General features: G+C 46.7%; 1 protein-coding gene across 3 annotated transcripts in view; it reads left to right on the plus strand.

Moving 5' to 3' along the window:
• Positions 1-19,984, plus strand: part of SPEN (spen family transcriptional repressor) — a 65,027-nt gene that overhangs the window by 23,961 nt on the left and 21,082 nt on the right. For all 3 annotated transcript variants that reach the window (XM_032201226.1, XM_032201224.1, XM_032201225.1), the window contains exons 4-6: positions 15,536-15,696; positions 17,868-18,068; positions 18,939-19,090. In XM_032201226.1, the coding sequence (XP_032057117.1) occupies positions 15,536-15,696; positions 17,868-18,068; positions 18,939-19,090 (514 nt within the window). The remainder of the gene's footprint in view (positions 1-15,535; positions 15,697-17,867; positions 18,069-18,938; positions 19,091-19,984) is intronic.

Consider the following 19,984-nt stretch of genomic DNA (forward strand, 5'->3'; position numbering starts at 1 on the left):
AGGTGTAGGCCTTTCCAGAAATGCCAATTGTTCAGGATACCCGGTAGCGTTATTCTTGTTTGTCGCATTTTGTGGCCTCTTGGAAGCCGTCCACTGGGCTGGGATGGGAGAAGTGCCCGACGGGAACCCTGTGCCTGGCACCCGCATGGGGCCGAGCGACACAGCCTGCGCCGTGAAGTTTTCTCACGTGAGGTTTCTCATTCCCCACGTTACCAGAAAGGGGGGCTTGGGTTTTCTCGATCTCCTTGAAAGAGGAAAAAAAAAACAAACTAGAAAATTGTATTTGCATTTACTGCTACTAGAAGCATTGCTTTCTCCATTTTGTTGATTTGAACGTGCAGCACAAATGATATATTAGCAAACATACTTTTTGTACTGTGTCATGGAAAAAGCTGAATATGCATGAAAAGTATGAAATCCCATAGGAAGTAAACCAGATTTTGCTCGTGCCCTGCCCAACCTCCTGAAAGAATCCCCCCTCCCCCTGTATTCTGTAGAAAATGCTCTTTTTCGGCTGCTTGTCGAGGTGTTCTAATGAGCTAAAAAAAGTTCTGTGCATTTTTTTTCAGTTTTGTAATGTCAAATGGCTTTGCACATTTCTTACTGTTCCATGTGTTAGTGATTATTTTTAAAGCTTTGCTGCAGCAATGTATTGAATCACATGGCACGGAGAGCAGTGGAACGTTTTGCTCTTAAAAGCTGAGCACACGGTGAAGTGCTGTGCTGAAATGGAATTTATACTTATTTACAAAATCCTGGCAGAACTATTTGATTTCCTATAGGTGGTTTCCAGAATATGAAACTGCGAATACTGCATGTGCATGTGGGTGTGAGTTACATTTCAGTGACCTGAGATTTCCTTCTGCCCTCTTTTTTTAAGGTGCTTATTCGGTTGTCTGATGTTGAGGATGTTATGTTGGAGGATACTGATTTACTAGAAGAAGAATTGGCTATAGCGTGTAGCATAAAATGGAGCTTTCTGTGGAGTTATAAAAGCAAATGCAACATAGATGTAAAGTTTCATCAAGATTTAGGAGAGCGTAGTCTTTCTTGAAGTGCTGAATTAAAACTGTTGTAAGAAGTTGCAGACAGATGTCTGAAAATGGATTTTTTCCATGGTTGTGACATCTATACTTAAAGTTCTAATGACAAATGGGCAAGGCTTTCATAAAGTAATTAGATGTGTTTTTTTAATCAGATTAATCTGTGATGAAGTATTTTCTGGAGCGATGAGTTCAGAATACGTATGTGTTATTTTGCGTGTCTTAATATTGAAATAAACTGATGAAAAATGCTGCCAAGAGAATTTTAATGATGGGAAAAACAGGCTCTGTGAACCCTCCCGTGGAAGCTCCCATGTACTTTATTTGTTGGGGGGTTCTCAGTGCATTTAAGCAACTGAAGTGAAAGCAGAAAGTGAATATGGTTTCATTACATAATGTGGACCTTTCCCTCCCATTGTCTTCACCTCCTCTTTTCCGCTCAGTTTGTCTGCCAGCAGGCGATGAATCATGGCCTTGGAGGGGGGATTTCGGGTTTTTGAGTGGGTTGGGAGATGCCTCTGGTGGGGACAGCTGAAAAATAAGGAGAAGTAGGTTAAAGGCAGCTGTTCAGTCTTGGTTTAATAATCTGTGAGGTGGCCTTTACTGCCGTTAAATAATGGCACATAAATTTTTTGCTGAAAAGGCGCTGCAGAGATAGCCTGAGTGCTTTGGAGCTCTCTTCCAGTAGGGTGAAAAGCTTCAGGGGTTGAGCACATTCCTGTTTGTATGGGAAACAGAACTGGGTTAAGATTAAAAACAAAAAAAATTCCATGGAGTAGAAAGCCTCCTTTTATAATACCACAAAGGCAACCGTAAACCCCAGTAAGAGCCAGGCGAAAACACCTCATCTTTTCCTTTTGTTCGCACGCAGCCGTGCGCTGCTTTGATCCCTCTGCAGAGGGAAGCGCCGATCACGGAAAATTAAAAAATCTGCCTGAAAGCGTCTCGGGGTTTTGTCACCAGCTGCCTGGCGGTTTCACTTCGTCCTTCGGCGTTGCCGCTCGCCTCAGTATCACCGGCAGCGGCCTCTCGGGCGCCCCCGGGAGCGTCTCGGGTTTCTGGAGCCGAGCTCAGCCCGCTTTGTGCCGCGCTGCGGGGCTCCCCCGCGGCCTCGGACCGAGCACCGGGCGCTGGCAGGGCCGCGGGGCTGCCGTGAGGGGCCGGAGGGGCTGGGGGGGGGCTGAGCCGTGCCTCAGAACCGGTCTGAGCCGGTGGCGGCCGGCCGGGCCCCGCACCGAGCCGCGCCGCCCCCGGGGCGGGCTTCCCGCCCGGCCATGGAAATGGCGCCTGTGGGGCTGAGGGAGCGAGGGCCGCCTCGCCTCGCCTCGCCTCACGGGGCCGCGCGCCCGGCCCTGCCGCTGCGGGTGGCTTCTGGCCCCAAAATTCGGCCACCCGAGGCTCTTGCCCCGCTCTGTGACAGGACCCCTGTGCAGTGGGGTGGGTGGGTGGGACGCGGTGGCAAAAAAAAACAAAAAACACAACAAACATCTTGAAACACCCCCTGGAATTCTTCCTGTGTAATAAAATCCTTAAACGTGTTCACATCATCGTGGTTTTGCATGCTGCCAGAGAACTGTGGACGTTTTGCTGCAATTAATACCCCCCTCCCCAGCGGTCCCAATAATAACTGTTAATTGCTGGCTCAAAATAACAGAGCAATTAAGCCCCTTCCTAAATTTGCAGAAGTAGGAGTTGATCTAAATCTGGTCTGTCAGTGTGTGTGTGTGTGTGTAAGTTTCGTTTCTGCAGCAGGGCCCAGAAGTTTATCTGCTGCTGCTGCCTTTTTCCAAGTGAATTGCATTTCTCTAAAGGCAGAGAAGGGTTGCCCTCTTTCGTTAAATTAATTTCACGTTGGGAGTCTTAAAAGTGCATTGTGTGGGGCTGGAAGCAAAGGAAGAGAGTCCTGCAAAAGTACCTCTGTGTTATAACAATGACAACTATTTTGAGTGTCTCAAATGACTTCACTATGTTGCATCCCATTAAAGAGATTTTATTTTTAATGCTGTAAGGCTGCTTGCAATCAGATCAGTCTTTGCTTAGCACATTTGAGGTTGAGTACAGGGATGGTGGCAGCAGAATCCAGAACCTTGTGTGAACTTTCCTTATCCTCAGCTTCCTCTGCTGGGGAGGAAAACTTGCCGTGTTACAAAAAATGACATTTCCAAATCACTGGTAGGCAGTAGCAGGTCTGCAGGAGCTGGAGTCTGGTGTGATGGTTGATGGTATCAGGTCTTCTACCCTGGTTTTCAGGAATGGTGGGCAAAACCTGGGCCGTACTGAAAGCTTTGTTCCCACAGGCATTGCGGGAGACCTCGTCCTCATGAGTTTCGTGCTGCACGTTTCCTGGAGCCTGTGCACACCGTGGGAGCCTGGATTTCCTTCTCAGGGGTGTGCTGAGGCCCGAGGAAGGGCTGGTTTTGTTGGTAGATGGGGTTTGACTTTGGGGTGGCGTGTGCGTATTAACAAAATGGTCACTTCTAATTGCATTTTTAAGGCTTTGATTTCCTTCCAAGTATTTTGCTTAATCATCTTGAGTAGGCTGAGGGAAATAAAGAATTAGCTGAGGTCAGGGAAGTTGAAGCTGCCTGTGTTACTTCTCAGAAGCAAGGCTTAGTCTGAGGGATGCTAAAGGCAGGAAGGAATCAGCCTCCACTTCTTTTCCTGCAGTACTCTGTAGGAGCAAGGGAAATCAAAACCCCCCCAAAAGCCAAACATAACAGGGAAACCACCAAGAGCGATAGGCTCTGCAGTGCTGGGTACCTCCCTCTGCGTCACTGGTCCAGATTCCTCTTTCTTGGAGAGAAGTGAGTCTAGGATGTGAATCATGGCTAGAATAGATGAGAGGCATCGTAGTCTAGAAGTGCCTGCTCGTCTACACTGATGATGAAGAGCGTCTAGACAGCTCAGATGGAGGCACAGGCATTACAGGCACCAAAAGGTAGGGGAGAGGATTCCCATCGTAAAGACCTTTGGAATAATAAGCAGTTTTATAATTTCTAATGAATATTCACATGGGGGAATGAATAGAAAAAGAGGAAGGCTGTATTGAATGCTTCCTGAAGAAATACCAGTCATTATGATGATCAAAGGAAAAATCCAGCCGGCGTCTATGTTCAGTCATACTTATTTCCATTAAAGCATAGACGCAGTGTCCCTTCGCATCTTAAAGGTCGGAGATGCAAATGCAGCGATTTGTTTTTTCCTAAGGTGAATTTTTTTGGCTCTGCCAGAGGTGTGGATGCAGGCACTGTAGTACCTTCCTGGCCTTAAAAAATAAAGGGCCTGAAAACAGCTTTCTTTGAAGCATATTGAGAGACCTTGGCATTAACCTTAAAAACAACTTCAGGCAGAACATGCTGTGTGCAAACTAAGGTGACCTGGATGTGGATTAATGGCAAATAAACCTTAAAGGGAAAAAAGCAGTATATCCCCCCTCGATCGTTACCCATTGAATTAACTGTGTAACTGATGCACTTAGATGTGCCCTCAACTTCCAAGCATCGAGTCTGTGACTCTGCTAATGCCCAAACCACTAATGGTGGCATCAGGGTTTTAAGCATGAAAGCTTCGCAGCAAGCGATTAGATAGCCCTCTCCAGATCCTCATGGTCTGCTGGGAATGCTGCCTTTATGAGTGGAAAGTCCCGGTCTGGGAGAAGTGAGGGCTTCAAAATTGTATGAAGGGGGAAATACTTTATGTGTGCCAGGGCATAGTCCTATTTTTTAAAATGTCATTTTTAGTATGACTGCCTGTTTTGTTTAAGGGAAGCAAAAGATGGGTTTCCAAAAGGAAGAAGTGGGAAATGTACTGCGTAGATGGTGTAATAATAAAAATTTGAGAACTGTGCATTATTTATTAAATGCTTAACTGATATGAGAACAAAAGTAGCCCTTTGAGTGTTCCTGGCATTAATGAGACTTCTCTGTGAGTCCTTTCTTGACAAGATTCTGGTGATAAAAGTAGGGAGACCTGATTTTTCTTTACTGAGACTTGCTGGATGTAGAAACGAACACCCTGTCTGAAAACGCAAGTGAAATGTGGAGCCTTTCAAATACTTCTCTTTGAAAAATGTCTGGAGTTCAGTGTGCAGTTCCTCTATGTAGCTCAAGGCAATGATTTCTGCTAGAAGACACTTAAAAATCGAGGATGGCATCAAGTGCGCCTTTTGGAGAATCCTTTTTGTGAGAGGGAAGCGGTTTTCAGGGCAGTTTCATCATTTCTCCCACAGGCGCTTTGTATTTTCCAGATGCCCAGAAACCTGGGCAAAAAAATAAAAAAATGTCATCAAACTTCAGGAGTCAGGAGCATAGTTAAGGTACACGTCAAGCTGATCCTGGCAATAAGGACGTTAACATAATTTATTATCTCTCGTCCATTTGAGAGTATAAAATGTCAAAGGCATTTCTAGTCCGCCGTGTGATAACGTGTGAAAGAGCAGCATTGTTCTCCTCCTGCAGGTTAATTCCCAAGCCTGAACAGCACCGAGTCCCCACGGACAAATGGTGCGGCTTGGCTGACTGAGAGGTGCAAAGTGCCCTACTTACACCGGCTGCTACAGGTTTGACCTCCTTGTATCATCTGACACCTCGTTTGGTAAGAGGTTGCTGCAAGATCTCAAACCCTCAAATTATGTCAGCCTTGCACAGTTGCTTTGAAGTTAGTCCCTCCCTAAAATGTTTGTTTACTGCCTGGCATGTCCTGTTGTCTGGATTGTGAAGGATGAATAGTCAAAGAAAGGAAGCTATCAGGTTAGTGCAAATTTTCTGTTCCTCTTCACTTTCTAAATGTGTGTGGAGCTGTGTCTGGGAACACGCTGGGGATGTCCGATGCTCGTCAGTGCTTTGCTGAGCTGATGCTGGCTTGTAAGTTTTGTTTGTTTGGAGGCAGAGGGAAGCGAAGGATGGCTTGTCATACAGTTACAGGAGAAACAAATAGATGCTATCTAAGAGTTTATTCAGAAGCAGTTTTTGTTGGTTTTGCTTTTAAATGTTCAGTTCCCCTGTAGCTTTAAAAAAAAACACGTGGGGGAAAAAAAATGAAGCAGTTTAATTAAACACTCTCTGTGAGGCTTGCAGACCATTCCTGGCTGTCCTACAGTTTGGAGGTTTCGAAGCCTGGTCTCCATAAGCCCTGTACTGACTGCAGGCAGGTGGGGCACCTCGACTTCACCCGTGGGAATCCCCTGGGGGACCAAAGGACTTCCCTGCTGGTCCCGGCGGAGCCGCCACACCGCCTTGCACCGCTCCTGCCTGCGGAGCCCACACGGTGTGCAGGGCACAGGTGGAACGGCATGGGGCGGGTGCCTGGGAGGACTAAGGTTAAGGTGTCTCCCTTTTGCGTTTTTCCTTACTTTGGCATTTTTTCCCACAAATATTGAAGTCCTCACCCTTGCTTTACAGTCCCAGTTAGCGCGATAGGACTGCCCTAGGCTTTTAGGGGAGGGGGCAGGATGTACCTCTGCATGTGACAGTCAGCAAAAAAGTGCCTTGCACGATGCCTGGTCACCCAACCATGCAGAGGTTCAATCACTAACAAATATCGCTGAATTAAGTTACAAAAGGGGCTCTTTCAGGAGTTGCTTGTGTGAGAGAAACTGTAGGACTGCGCCTCCACGTGACTCTGGCTTAGGTTTGTGAGTGTTTGGGGCTGGCATTACTGTGTGGTTGCTTGACAGATGCAAAGACACATTTTCCCCACCAACATGGTACTAGGCTATAGCACTTCACCTGTTCCAGACAAAGACTGTGATTTCTTTAATTTTGTGGCTCGTGTTTTCTACCCATGAGAAATTTCGCTGAAAGTTCTACTTCTAGTTTTATTTTTATTTGCATGTGGGCAGAAAATGAAGTAATTCCCAAATATAGTCCAAGCCAAGAGATCCATCTGTTCTTGCATTTTTAAATGGCAAATTAATCCTTAACATACAACTCATCAAATGTCTTCTCTTTTATATTGTATGCCGCCTGAGATCACAGAAGCGACATCATTTTCCCAGGCCTTCCATTTTAAGTCATCCTTTACGTGGGAATCACAGTTACCATTCTGGATTTACAAAGTGCTCACGTGCCCCAACAGCACCCTGTGCCCTGTCCAGTTGCTGCATTTGGTCTAAAAAAAGATTAAAAAAAAATAATAATAAAATAAAGCCTCCAAGATTATTCTTCCTTTCATCTGGTTGGCATTTCTTTGTAAGCCCAGATGAGATATAAGGCAACAGAAACTGTTTCAAAACCACCCTTAGTGTACGTATGTATTTCTGATGGAGAAGTAGTGCCGCGTTGTCCGTTTCTTTTCCATTTTCACTCTTTGGACAATGGTGACCGTTTTTAGAAGTACTAAACTTCCACGGCGTTGCTGTTGGAAATGGAACTTCTATATTAAGCTTTGCGTGTTCCCAATTTTACTTAAGAGGCATTGTTTATCAGCTGTGTATCTTGGCATGGCTTTCATTGCAACTCCCATCTGAAGAACAATTACATCTGTTTATACCAGAGGACGCTCGATTTCCAAACTGCTCCGGACCCCAGCAAACGGGAGTTTCGGCGGGCGGTGATGGGTGTTTGGCAGCGTGGGGTGAGCGTGGGGCAGCTGGCGGTGCCAGGGCTCTGCGAAGGCACGACAATGCTTTCCAGCCCCCCCGGACGGGCTGCTGGAGACGGGGGTCCCTGTGTCTGCCTCCCGTGCCCCCATGAGGCTCCGCTGGCCCCGTGGCACGGGGAGAGCCGTGCTTTGTGATTTTCTGCCGATGTAGGGATAGGCTTTGCTGCCGAGGATGCCAGCCGGTGCTCCGTGTGCTGCTCGCCGGTGTTGGGGTGGCTGAGGCTGTTCATTCCCAGGAAATCAGTTGCCAGTGCTTGTCGAGCTGCTCTGTACTCCTGGAGTAAGCAAGTAGTAACATACTAGCACGGGGTAGAGGGGTAGAGTAGATTTTTCTTTTTAAGGTGTTTACCAGATGCCTTCATGAAAGCAGTGCAGTTGTTGTTTAGGAAACCGCCTTCCAATGTTGCTTTCTCAGTGTTTTGAAAAGATTTGGCCTCCTCTGAGCCAGGAGATCGAGTTCCTCAAGCTGCTCTCCCGGTGACTCACCCAACGACCTTGGGCAAAGCCCTGGGCCTCTGCTTACCTTATTTTTCCATCTGCAATGCAGGGGTGTTAAGACATACCTACCTCACATCTGCCTCGAACTCGAATGTTTTTTGAAAGCTTTAATACGCTCTGGTGGTTGCAAAATATTAATTTAGATGTCTACAGATAGCTGGCAAAAGTTGTTGACTTGAACAGCGTTACGGTAACTTGGCCCGAAGGGCTGAGGGCAATTTTTCTTCCAGCCCATGCAAGCCGTTCCTCGGCCGTGGTGGTGAGCTCTGCCCCTCCAGTGTCCTCCAAAGCCGCTGCGATGGCAGGTTCGCAGTGCTGGCGGGGCCGTTCCCGTCTGCTCCGACCAGATTTGGGAAAGTTGCATTAAAAAACCCGTCGGGGCAGCCGTGGTGTAAGCGCACGTCTGCGCGGTGCACGAGCGGCTGCTGGGCCTTGGCCCAAGGCTTCCCTCGTGAAGGTGATGGTAGCAAACAGAGGCTCCTCGGGCTCGCGCGTTCTCACACCCACTCTTGGGTTTGCACTGGTGGAGATTTAATTGTGGGAACGCTTCGGCGGAGAGCGGCTTTGTACTGTGCCCTCCAGGCCCCGATGGCTTCCCAGCAGCGAGCTCTGTGGCTGTGGCCGTTCGCTGAGAAAGCATTTCCTCTGGCTTTCGGGGGTTTCATTTTTGCTCGAGAGCTGTCCTGCCGCTCCCAGGAGACCTGCGTGTCCCGAGGTGGTGGCTAGAGCTGAAAGCCAGCACGGGGAGCTTGTCCAGTGGTGCCGAGCTGCCGTGGTGCCCGAGCCGAGGCAGATAGGCCGATAGGTTCGTCCTGCGCGTTTTTTCCAGGTTAGCCTTTTTATTGTTGGCCGTACAAAGTTCATCGTACCCGGGGCCAGAGGGAGGTAGGTGAAGGAGCAACACCAGCGGTGAGCTGGGCACAACTATCAGCCTGACATGGATTAATACCAGCATATGTATTTCAGTGATTGTCATCAGCAGACTATTTAGCTGCAGTGAGGAACCAAAAGGACCCTGTGGCTGTCTCCAGGCTCTCAAAGCATGTGGTTGCAGGGGAAGGACGGTTCTGGGGCCGGAGGGCTTCCCGAAGTCCTCTCCAGCTTTCTGAGCGACATCCACGCCTTTTCCACGGTTGATTTCAGCACGCTGTTCCTCGCCGAAGTTCAGGTGTCTGTTAGACATGAAGATAAAATGGCTGAAGTAAATATTCCTACGGCCTGTCCTGGAAATTGTAATGGGCTCTTAAAAAGCCAATCGCTTGATTTGGATTAAAAATACGGTAAATATTACCTGGAGACTCTACCTTAAAAGCTTACTGGTCAAAGACTGAAAAACCACTGTCAACAGCCTGCGTTATTTGGCCGGCTCAACCATCCAGAGTTGTCATGGCTGTGCTACTTTCCCATGGCCTTTAAACATCGTTTCGTTTCTGTCGATTCAGGATTCCAGCCCAGCAGGAGATTTCTCAAGTCTCCTTTCTGGGTGTGGTAAGGCAGAAAAAGTTAAGGGAAAGAGGACGTCCTAATTGCATTCGTCTGCAGTATTTAATGATCTTTCCCCAGAGCAGTAAATATTTTTTTATCTGCTGAGCACTAATTTTTCATGACTGTTTTCTGCTTATGCGGAGTAGGGCTTTTTTTTTTTTTTTTTCTCCCCTCGGTAGGTTGTTTTATCACAGTTGTGTGTTGTTAAATACTTCTGAGGATGCATGCATGACGTGTACAAACCAAAGTTCCTTGGGTGGAAAGCTTTCAGTGGCTTGAAACGATGCCAAGAATGTCAGGCCACCGCGTCCCGGTGAGCTGCAGCACCCAGGCTGAAGGTACTGGAGGCTGGGGCGAGGGGCGCGGGGCAGCTGGCGGGGAGGACGTCGGTGTGGCTCTGTTCCCGGCTCACCTTCTCTGCCCTTGCATGCCAGGCAGCTGGAGTCTGCTCTGACGCTTACGTGAAGAGGTAAAACTTTGTTATGAGATGGAAAAGCAGGGTTCAAGCTCATTGTGGTATGCACACGTGGGTGAGCCCGCTGAGCTGCCAGCCTGCAGCGTGGTAACGACTCCTTACCTCCTGATCGCTCAGTACAAACAACCCGGGGATGTTGGGCTCCCTTTTCTGATGACTTTCACCCAGGTTCAGCAGCTCCTTTTAGCTCGGACAAAAGCACACCTGCATTCATTGCCGCAGATTTGAGAAGTGCTTTTTTCTCACAAACCCGCTGATGCAGACTGGGGGTGGTGGTGGTGTGGCCGCACAGAAGCACTGCCTGCTGCTCACAGGTGGCTTCGGGGTGGTGCTGGAGTGCAGTGCATGGGCTCTGGCAGAGGGATGCCCACCCAGGGTCCCCCCGAGGCCATTTGTCCCCGAACATGGCCAAGCAGCCACCCGGATCCTCAGTAAGCTGGCCTCTGAGCTCTGCTGGGTTACAGGGGATGTGCTCATTGGAAGGATGCTCAAAGAGACCCCTTCATGTTTTGAGGGTCTTCAGGCAAAATTCAGCATCAGCAGAAGTGGTCTGAGGCGACCAGCCAGAAGACGACAAATTCAGAATAGCTGAATGACCTGCTTCTTCTGATTTCTTTTTAGGGGTGGGGAGTAGTTTGATTTTTGTGGGTATGGGTTACTTGGTATTTGGCTTTTTTTTTTTTTTTTTGCACACGTGTACAGAGAATGTGGGAAATTCTCATCAAATGTATTTTTAGATTGGTGCAGTGTTAGGTAGTGTGGCAGCAATAGCAGCCTGTCATGGACCTGTACATCTATTATTTCAATATACCCTTTTTCATCCAGAAGAGAATCCAGTTTCATGGGCAGGGGTCCTTTAAACTACAGCTAGAATGCTGTATGACACTCTAATGTTTTCTAATGGTTTTCTTTCAGTTAGCATTGATAACTTTTGCTGGATGTTGGCTGCCAATAAACAGATTTTTCAAATTCTTTTTCCAAACTTTCAAATTATGCAGTCAGGATTCTTTTACCATTTCTCTGGCACAGTTTTCCCAGAGCTGACCGTGTTGTGTCCAAGAAATCTTATCTGGCAGCTTGTTTCTGAAGCCCGTTGACAATGTGAAAAAACACCCCAAGGATTTGTGTCTCCTGGATAGAGCCGATCAGCGTACAGCACCTCGCAGCTGATGGCTTTTGCATGCGGATCATCTCCCGTGGCTTCGCTGGGATCTGAGAAGGGAGGGTCGAGAAGAAGGGTTCCTGTTATTTCCGTTCCGAGATTACTGTACGTTAACTTTGGATTTCCTGACTAGACTTGGGAATCTGCTGCTGACATCAGCCGTGTGAATAACTCGCGCCGGGGAAGGTTGGCCTGTGCTGTTGTCCTTAATAGATCTTTCTAGGAGATAATCTGTACTTGGAGATTATTTTGACAGGGTATTGAATCATAGCTGATCTAGGCAGTGTTCCTGATTCCAGTTAGTTCTGGCAGAAAAAAAATAATCGCTCTGAATATTTTCTGTAAAAGAATTCTGGATCCTTCACCAGTTCTGGTTACGCATTTTTTGAGGGGAGCTATTAAAAAAAAAAAACACAAGCATTTCATTTTTACTTTTTTCCTCCTGAAATTTGGCACATGTTCCCCCTGAAAAAAGAAAAGGCTTCCCAGCGATTTTAGGTGGCTTGGTTTTTAACTTGCTCTGACAATGGCAGCTGGTTTTTGTTGTTTTTTGTTTTTTCCTTAAAACCTGGAGTTTGGCAGCGTGTTGCCTGCTTCTTCCTGCGTCGTTTTCCACCAAGGCCGCGGTGTTTCCTGCTTGCCGTAACGAGGGTCGTCACCGGGGCTACCGCTGACTCACAGCTCTCGAATCAATCCCCAGAAATGACAATTGTCCCACATTTTAAAATTGCAAAAGGGTCTGGCAGGTTGCGGGATCCCTTGATTGAGCGCAGCCTGCCATTGACGAAAAGCAGCAGGTATCCTGTTACATCGACTGGTTTGGAGCCGCTCTTTTATCTCCTTTTTGCTGGGGAACAAAGGGAGCGGCTCGCTTTGTATGCTTTGCTCGAGCACTTTCATTTTTCATACATAAATAGAGCATAACTTCGTCGTCAGTTAGAACTGCAAAATGCAATTACTTGAAAATGAGATATTTCTGTGGAAACGAGACCTGCTTCTATAGGGTGCGTGCACCAGGGTCTGAAATGTCATCTCTGCAGTTATGAGAGAGAGAAGGAGAGGTTTGTGTGCTCAATGGGCTGCGGTGTGCCAGGGGCTGAAATCGGGGGAATTTGGGGCTCGTTTGTGTGATGTGAACCCGGTGCTGGATTCTCGCCCTTGGAGTCTCTGGGGTGCTACCCATAGGGATAAAACCGGAGCAGTGGATAATTAATCGACTTTATGTGATTAGAAAATAGATGTGTAGATAAATGTGGTGAATAAGATCACAGGCATCCTAAATACTTGTAAAACACAATTATGGAAGGCAGATTAATGTTTTAAAAGGGCTCGTAAACTACACTGGTAGTAGGGTGCGTGTGTAAGGGAAGGGCTCCACGTCTGCCTCCTCGCTGCAGTAAGAGTCATCTCCTTTTAGCTCCGCTTTCCATCTGATTTTGCTGACGGTGAAATCAAAACCCTCTATTTTGCATCGCTGTGATGCCACGATAAAAACCGGAGCGAGACTCATTTTTGAAGCTTTGTGCATATCTGAGCTCAACGAGAGAGCGTCTGAAATCCTTCTGCTTAAACTTCCAGTTCTTCACAAATTAGCATACGTCACAAGAAAACCCTGAAACCTCCTAAAAGGCAAATGAGGCTGTAAGCCTAAGATGTTTAAAAAAGCAAATTCCCAGCACAGACTCCCTCTCTGTGAAATGTGTGTGTTGTGACAGCTCAGGAGATTAGTTTTGCTGCGTGCTGGCATTCTGCTCCGCTGAGTTTACATGGATGTTGAAGAGCAGGTTTTCCCGTGTTGGGAAAAGGCTGGGTGCCAGAGCGCGAGCAATCGCCGCGCGGCTCTGGCGCTTGTGCCGGTGGCGAACGCGCTCGGGGCAGACCCAAAGCCCTGCTCCCTGGGATGCTCCCGGCCTGCCCCGAGAGCTGCCGATGGCTTGAAATGGAAGCAGGTGTCAGAGCTGTTGTTTTAACACGTCTCTTAACATTCCCGCGGTAGGATTTCCTTAGCTGGTGTTTCAGAAGATAGTCTCGCTAGAGGCATTTTTAATAAGTTATCTTCCACGGGTTGGCAAAGGACAGAGGTTTTCAAAGTGACTTACGGGGAAAGGAGAAGCCATACCCTGATTTTAATACTCTGGGAACATCCCCTCGTGCAGCTTACATATTTTAGTTCTGTGTATTTTTAAAGCTGGTCTGGTTACAAGGGGTTCTGTTTTTCTCTTCGAGACCCTGTATAACTCCCTGTCAGAGGCTTTATTTTCATTCTGCTGTGTGCTATAACTGTATGACACAGCGGCTGCAATTAACTCTTCCATCAATCTCCTATTCACACAGCAGAAAACCTCTGACTTCCTCTTGAATGATTATATCCATGTTTCTTCAATTGGAAAAGTGACGAGCCTTTCCTGAAAGAAAGGGGAATTGTTCTTGCTGCCATTTTCTCCTCCCTGAAAACTGAATAAAGCAAGCATGATTTTTTTTTTTTCTTCTCTGGAATGTCTCAGAAGGTCTCGATTGTGTATCCCTGAAGCTCCCTGCACGCAGTGGAAGTTAGCGGCATGGTCCCCGCTTCCCAAAATAAAATTGAAGTTGTTGTAGAATTCCTCACCCTCCTCGGCTGTCGTCTCGGGGAGGCACGGGGCTCGCTGCTCGGACGTCTGACGGTGCTACCCGCAGCCGATCTTCTCCCCAAGTGGAGTGCTGTGCTTTTAACAGCTTGTTCCATATTTTAAACGTCGTCATAAAAAGGCTAAAAATAGCCCATTCCCATCTTAAAGCTCTGCTCAAACAGAAATTCAATGCCGCCACTTACTTAAAAGATACAATCTTAGCAAAGCCGAATATTTGAAATGTTTGGAGAAGTGCGTAGCTGGTGGCAGTGCCGGGCAAAAATGTGAAAAGGGGCAGAGGCTCGAGGAAGCCCTAAAATCTGTTTTAGCTGCCCCAGGGGAATGGTGCAGCACGTGGTGCTGCTCTCAGTTTGGAAATTATTTTCAGATTCTCTCCATACACATCCTCTGACTGTGTTTGTGTTTTAAAAGAAGTTTCCCCACTGTTTGCCAGTTTGTTCCATAGTGGCAGGGGGCGGTGGTGTCACCCCTGGAGACTACCGACGGCTGGTGAACGTGGGGCCAGTTTTGTCCTTTTTTTTTCCCAAAACGCTGTAGAGAAAAGCTTGACTTTTCATGAGGACCCGGGGTGGTAAAGAAGTACCAGAGGCATAGGGTGGGGAGCAGAGGGAAGGGGATAAATGGGTGAAAGATGAATGTTGAACTGCAGCATGCCGTGCTGAGGAGCAAATTAACTTGTTCACGGCCTCAAAAAGCCACAGAATGCAATCACAAAAAGGATACAAAACATGAAATGGTTTCCCTGAGAAAAGAAGAGAAAGAGTTAGTTGGGTTAAGGGAAAGAGGGAATGTAACAAGCCCGTGAAATAATGTAAGATGGAAAAAAGATGAACTTGTTTATCATTTCTGACACAATACAGACAGACTTAAAAATTCAAGCAAATGAAGCAAATTTAAAAGCAAGCCTGTTGTTTTTGTACGTGGCAGATCCTCCCCCCCCAGCATCCAGGCTCGGAGTTGAAATTCCAGTGGAATTTTTTAGAAAGTTGCTCGTGTAATGGAGAATCTCCAGGGTTATGTCAGACAAAATTATTTTTAGCAGTGATACAAGCCCTCGTGCCTCAGGGAAGAAATCAGCCACTGAAGAAGATGACGTGTCCCCACTGGGCAAGCTTTAATAACATTATTCTCTGTATTTGTGACTCCTCCGCGAAGCATCTAACGATCGGCACCGTCAACAGGCGGCGGGTTCGATTGGCTCTCCATGCAGTGTGAGCCACAAACCCCGCTCTGTAATTACAACTTGTCAGAGATGTTCCCGGGCCCGAACTCCCCGCACCCCGCTGCCGCAGCCGGCCGGGCTTGCTGCTTCCCGTGCATCTGCCCCGGCTCTTCTCCTCGCTGCGCTGCTCCTTCGCGGGCAGGCGAGGGGCTTTGCGTGCCCTGTGCCTCCCTGCAGCCTTCCCACGCAGGCCTGGCCGTAATTCCACCCCGCCTCGTGTCACGGAGCGTAACAGGAGCCGCTGACATCGTACCCATATTCCGTTTCCTTGACTGCTGGGACAGCGCGGTGCGGCCGCAGCCGTTCCCCTGCTGCCGTCTGAGCAGAAAACCCAGCGGCAGCTCGGGCGTTTTGCTTTTTAATTAAATCCCCTTTGTGTCTCCGTGCACTGACCTGCCGTTTCCCTTGTGCCTTCCGCAGCAGTGACTCCAGCAGCAGCTCGAGTGACGAGTCCCCGGCACGGTCTGTGCAGTCGACGGCAGTCCCCGCGCCCGCGTCCCAGCTGCTTCCATCTCTGGAGAAAGATGAACCCCGGAAAAGTTTTGGGATCAAGGTTCAAAATCTTCCAGTGCGCTCAACAGGTAAATTCACATGCGACAGTGTCTGTACAAGGTGCCAGAAAAAGGGGAAAAAAGAGTAGGGGCAGGTTATTGACTGATTAAATAATCTTTTTTTTTTTCTGTGTTCTTGGTGTCAAATGTGTCTTTTTAAACTCTTCGCTGTTGAACAGGAAAACCAGAATATGGTCTGATGAGCCATCTTTTATGAAACTTGGTTCAGGGTTATTGCTGCCATAGTAATGTAATACAATTAGGTGAGGTACAAAAAGCAGCAAGTTATGAATGATGCTTCATTTAAGAGATGTCATTGTTACTCTGCTAGAGATGGAAATGCCGGGGATTTATGTGTGTTTCAGGACTCTTCACTGAGTTTAAATTCTGAGCCTCTTGGACAGAGGAGCATACCTGCTGGCTTTTACAGCTTTTGCCAGAAATTTAACTTCTTGCATCCGTGAAAGGAAACATCGAGGCATTGGTTAGGGATAAATCTACCTAGTGCATTCCCCTTTGTTTCTCCCAGTGTCACCAAGCTTAAGCTACTGAGGCAGAAATTTTCCACATTTTTTTCTATTGCTCTTGTACCACCATAGCTTTGTGCTGATACAGGTAAAGAAAAATACTTTGTTTTTTGCTGAATGGTTTCTTTAGGCATTCTGTTGAGAGACGAGCAGCGTCCATACTTGGAACGTTGGATCCGATGTTGGGTTAGAAGGTTGTGCTGTTTGGCTACAGGTCTTAAAAACGTTCTGATATCCATTGCTAGGTGATGTGGAGGAGGGAGGACGGAAGGAAATTATGCAAATGGAGATGCAACAAAGGCTGGACAGGAATGGGCAGAAAGGTTAGCCTGCGAGGAAAGAGCCCAGGAGAAAGTTCAGGGCAGCTTTGATCAGGCTCCTAACGCGCAGATGTCACAAGGTGATAGCACACAGGTTCATCCCCCAGAGCCCTGCCTCACTTAGAGCAGAAGATGGGTGCTGCCCTGGGAAGGAGTGGCAAGCAACGAGAGAAGGTCTCCTGCATCCCAAAGCCCTTGTGGAGGAGCAGGGAGGCGTGTGCTACATGGGGCAGGGGTGCAAGGTAGCAGGGTCATACCTTTGACCAGGCAGCTGTGTGCTGCCTCCGAGGCCGGGCTTCTCTCGGCTTCTGCCTCGGTTCTCGTGCAGTAGTGGGAAAGTTGCTTAATTAGTGACCATCTGTGAGAAATCCCACACGTCCCCAGCACTACAGCTACTGGAGCTGGTGCCACAAAACAGTGCTGTGGATTTCCCGGGGGAAAACCTGAAGCATCTCGAATGTGTCACTTGGAACTGGTGGGAGGTTCTGACCATCGCTTCTCGCCATGCCTCAGTTTCTTTTTTGCATCATGTGAGAACTTCAGGGTTTTCTATTGCAGTGTTGAGCATTGAACAGTGCATGGTAAATAATGTAGGAGACCGCTCACTGAGGAGTGTGGATGGTCGCTTTCTGCTCCCTGCACTGAACAAGGGAGAGATTCCGTGGAAAAAAAGAACATGGGGTCATTTGGAAAAGAGCTGGAGCGTAATTCATGTATACACAGGCTCTGGCTGAATCAAACTAGCATGTCTTAGCTTTGTGAGCAGCATACCTTGCAGCGTTAATATTCTTTCTGTAGATTTTTTTTTTGCTGTAGTTCCTTGAAGTGACATGAGGTCCATGCCCCATGGATATTAGGCAGATTGTGTGAACACTGTCAAGTGTTGCAGAATCACACGAATCTGCCTAGTTAACTTTCTGAATTGACTGAACTGAATGCTGTATAACTTGGGTCTCCATTCCAGATGTCTCATCTTGCCTCTGAGAACTGTTCTACGCAGTATCTGTGTGTTTCGTGGTGGGCTCATTGAGGAAGTAACACTGTTTACTTTTTCGTTTTGAAGTGGATTTCTTCTAGAAGTGATAACTGTATGCCCGTCGGCTTCAGTGATGTAAAATCCTGCGTGGGTGGTTTTCTGGATTTTAAAATCAAGGCAAAGAGAAGGATCAGCTTTTGACACAGGCAAAATAACACTGAAAAATTAAAAGGCATTTCTGTGGACACTGAAAAACTCGAAGTCACATTTCATAAAGAATAGCAGATTTCTTCATGTCTTTTCTGGTGCTATTAAGTTGTTAAAAAAAAAAAAAAAAACACGTGTTTTTATAGTACTAATGTTTGCTTGTTGGTTTAGATACAAGCCTTAAAGATGGACTTTTCCATGAATTTAAGAAGTATGGAAAGGTGACGTCAGTGCAGATTCATGGGGCCTCTGAGGAGCGGTATGGACTGGTGTTCTTCCGACAGCAGGAGGACCAGGAAAAAGCACTAAATGCCTCAAAAGGAAAACTCTTCTTTGGCATGCAGATTGAAGTAACAGCCTGGATAGGACCAGGTAAGGCCCCGTGCCCTTCTTGCACTTCCACTGGATGCATGACCGCTCTGGGCATAGTCACTGCTGTTGCAAAGAGGCAGCATAGATGTAAGCGATGTTAAAATTGCCTTCCTGCAGAAACATAATTTCAAGAAACTGGGAAATATGCCAGAATAAATTCCAGAGCAAGGAGAGTGGATGCTCTTAGGTTAAACGGGGAGAGAATTCCAGTGTTAAACCTCAGAGAAGGAAGCCTGCCATCCTTTTAAACAGTGGGATCTGCTGGCTGCTGGAAGAAACAATCAAATCTTCCATATCTCAATGGAGTGGAAACCAGTAGGTGATGTAAGCATAGCACTGAGTCCCCATAGCCTTCTTTTTTCTGCTTTTGATTAAAACAGCTAATGATGACTGAATTTATGAGGCTTAGGCAGTGTGTGTATGTAGGCAGTGCGAATGACCAACCAGTGTAAGCTGTAGCATTGAGCACACGGTTTTCACTCTGTACTTCAATTGTTTGTTTAAAAATCAATTTGTGAAAATAACCTTTTTCCATTTTCTGTTCCCCAAGTACAGTGCAGCCTTATTTGAATTCTTGACAGGCAATAAAAGAATAACTTTCTAAAGAAGCAGATGCAGAAGGCAGCTACTTTTCATCTAAAGGTGCTCAGTGCTCACCCAGTGGTGTGATGTAGGCCTTTCAAACTCCACATAAATAACACAGTTCACAAGTATAGTACTACATTATTTTTGTCAAAGACATCGGTTAGTCTCGTTCAGATCGTATCTGCTTGTCAGGAAGTAGACTTGAACAAACAAATCAACGTGAAACAAACCCACATGAAAAACACCCCAGTGCATTAAAAATTTCTCACTCTCTTTTGCTTCTAGAAACAGAAAGCGAGAATGAATTTCGTCCTTTGGATGAAAGGATAGATGAGTTTCACCCAAAAGCAACAAGAACTCTCTTCATTGGCAACCTGGAGAAAACAACAACCTATCATGACCTTCGCAACATTTTTCAGCGCTTTGGTGGCATAGTGGTATGTGAATTCTCTCTCTCTCTTTCTTTCTTTCCTTCTTTCTTTCTCTCTTTCTCTCTTTCTCTCTTTCTCTCTTTCTCTCTTTCTTTTTACTATGTAGGGTATTACTGCACATTCTTTCTGTACAGACCTGTAAAATGCTACGAGTGGTGGTAAATCATGATGTTGATGACAGATAATTCAGTCCTTTTACAATAATCTGAGTCATTCATCGTGCTAGAATGTACCTGAAAGCTTTTCTTTGCATTTTGAGTGAAATCTTAGTACAAGTGTATTGAGGAAATAACAATAGAAACAGTCTTGGGAGCATTTGTAAGAGACAAATCTTTCTGCTAGCTCAGAGGGTTTGCAAAAAAGCATAGCTAGGTGGTTTGGATATAAATATGCCCAGCGTTACTTTCACATTTAATCAGTAGAGCTCTGCGAAGCCTGCATTTCCTGTTGATTTCTGAAACAAAGGGTTTAGTTGCTGCATGTGGCAGTAGCCATCAGCTCTGACAGTCTGTTCGCTGACAATAGGGCAGAAGAGGCACTGAGCAGATGGATCAGTGATGACACATGCGGGATTTGGGTTTTCAGCTGAGCAGGCTGATCTGCATGAGATAGAGCAGCAATCTTTCCCCTCTCTTCTCCTCACGCCACTTTCTATCAAGTCATATCAATATTGCATTTGAGAGAGATTTTCCAGAAAAGTAATTATCTTCAGTGAGTATAATTAATTGAACCTGAGCTTCTGCACTAATAGTTTATTCTGTATACTCACTGTACCCTTCTGGTGGCTGTGGCTGCCTTATTTGTTCTGCACTTAAATATTGTTGTCACTGTTGAGGTATCTGTAAAAAGAGGGGAGGCATGCTTCCATGTATGATGTGAGCAAACAAAGAATTTACATTT

Source organism: Aythya fuligula, chromosome 21 (genome assembly GCF_009819795.1).
Source record: "Aythya fuligula isolate bAytFul2 chromosome 21, bAytFul2.pri, whole genome shotgun sequence".
Classification (NCBI taxonomy): Eukaryota; Metazoa; Chordata; class Aves; order Anseriformes; family Anatidae; genus Aythya; species Aythya fuligula.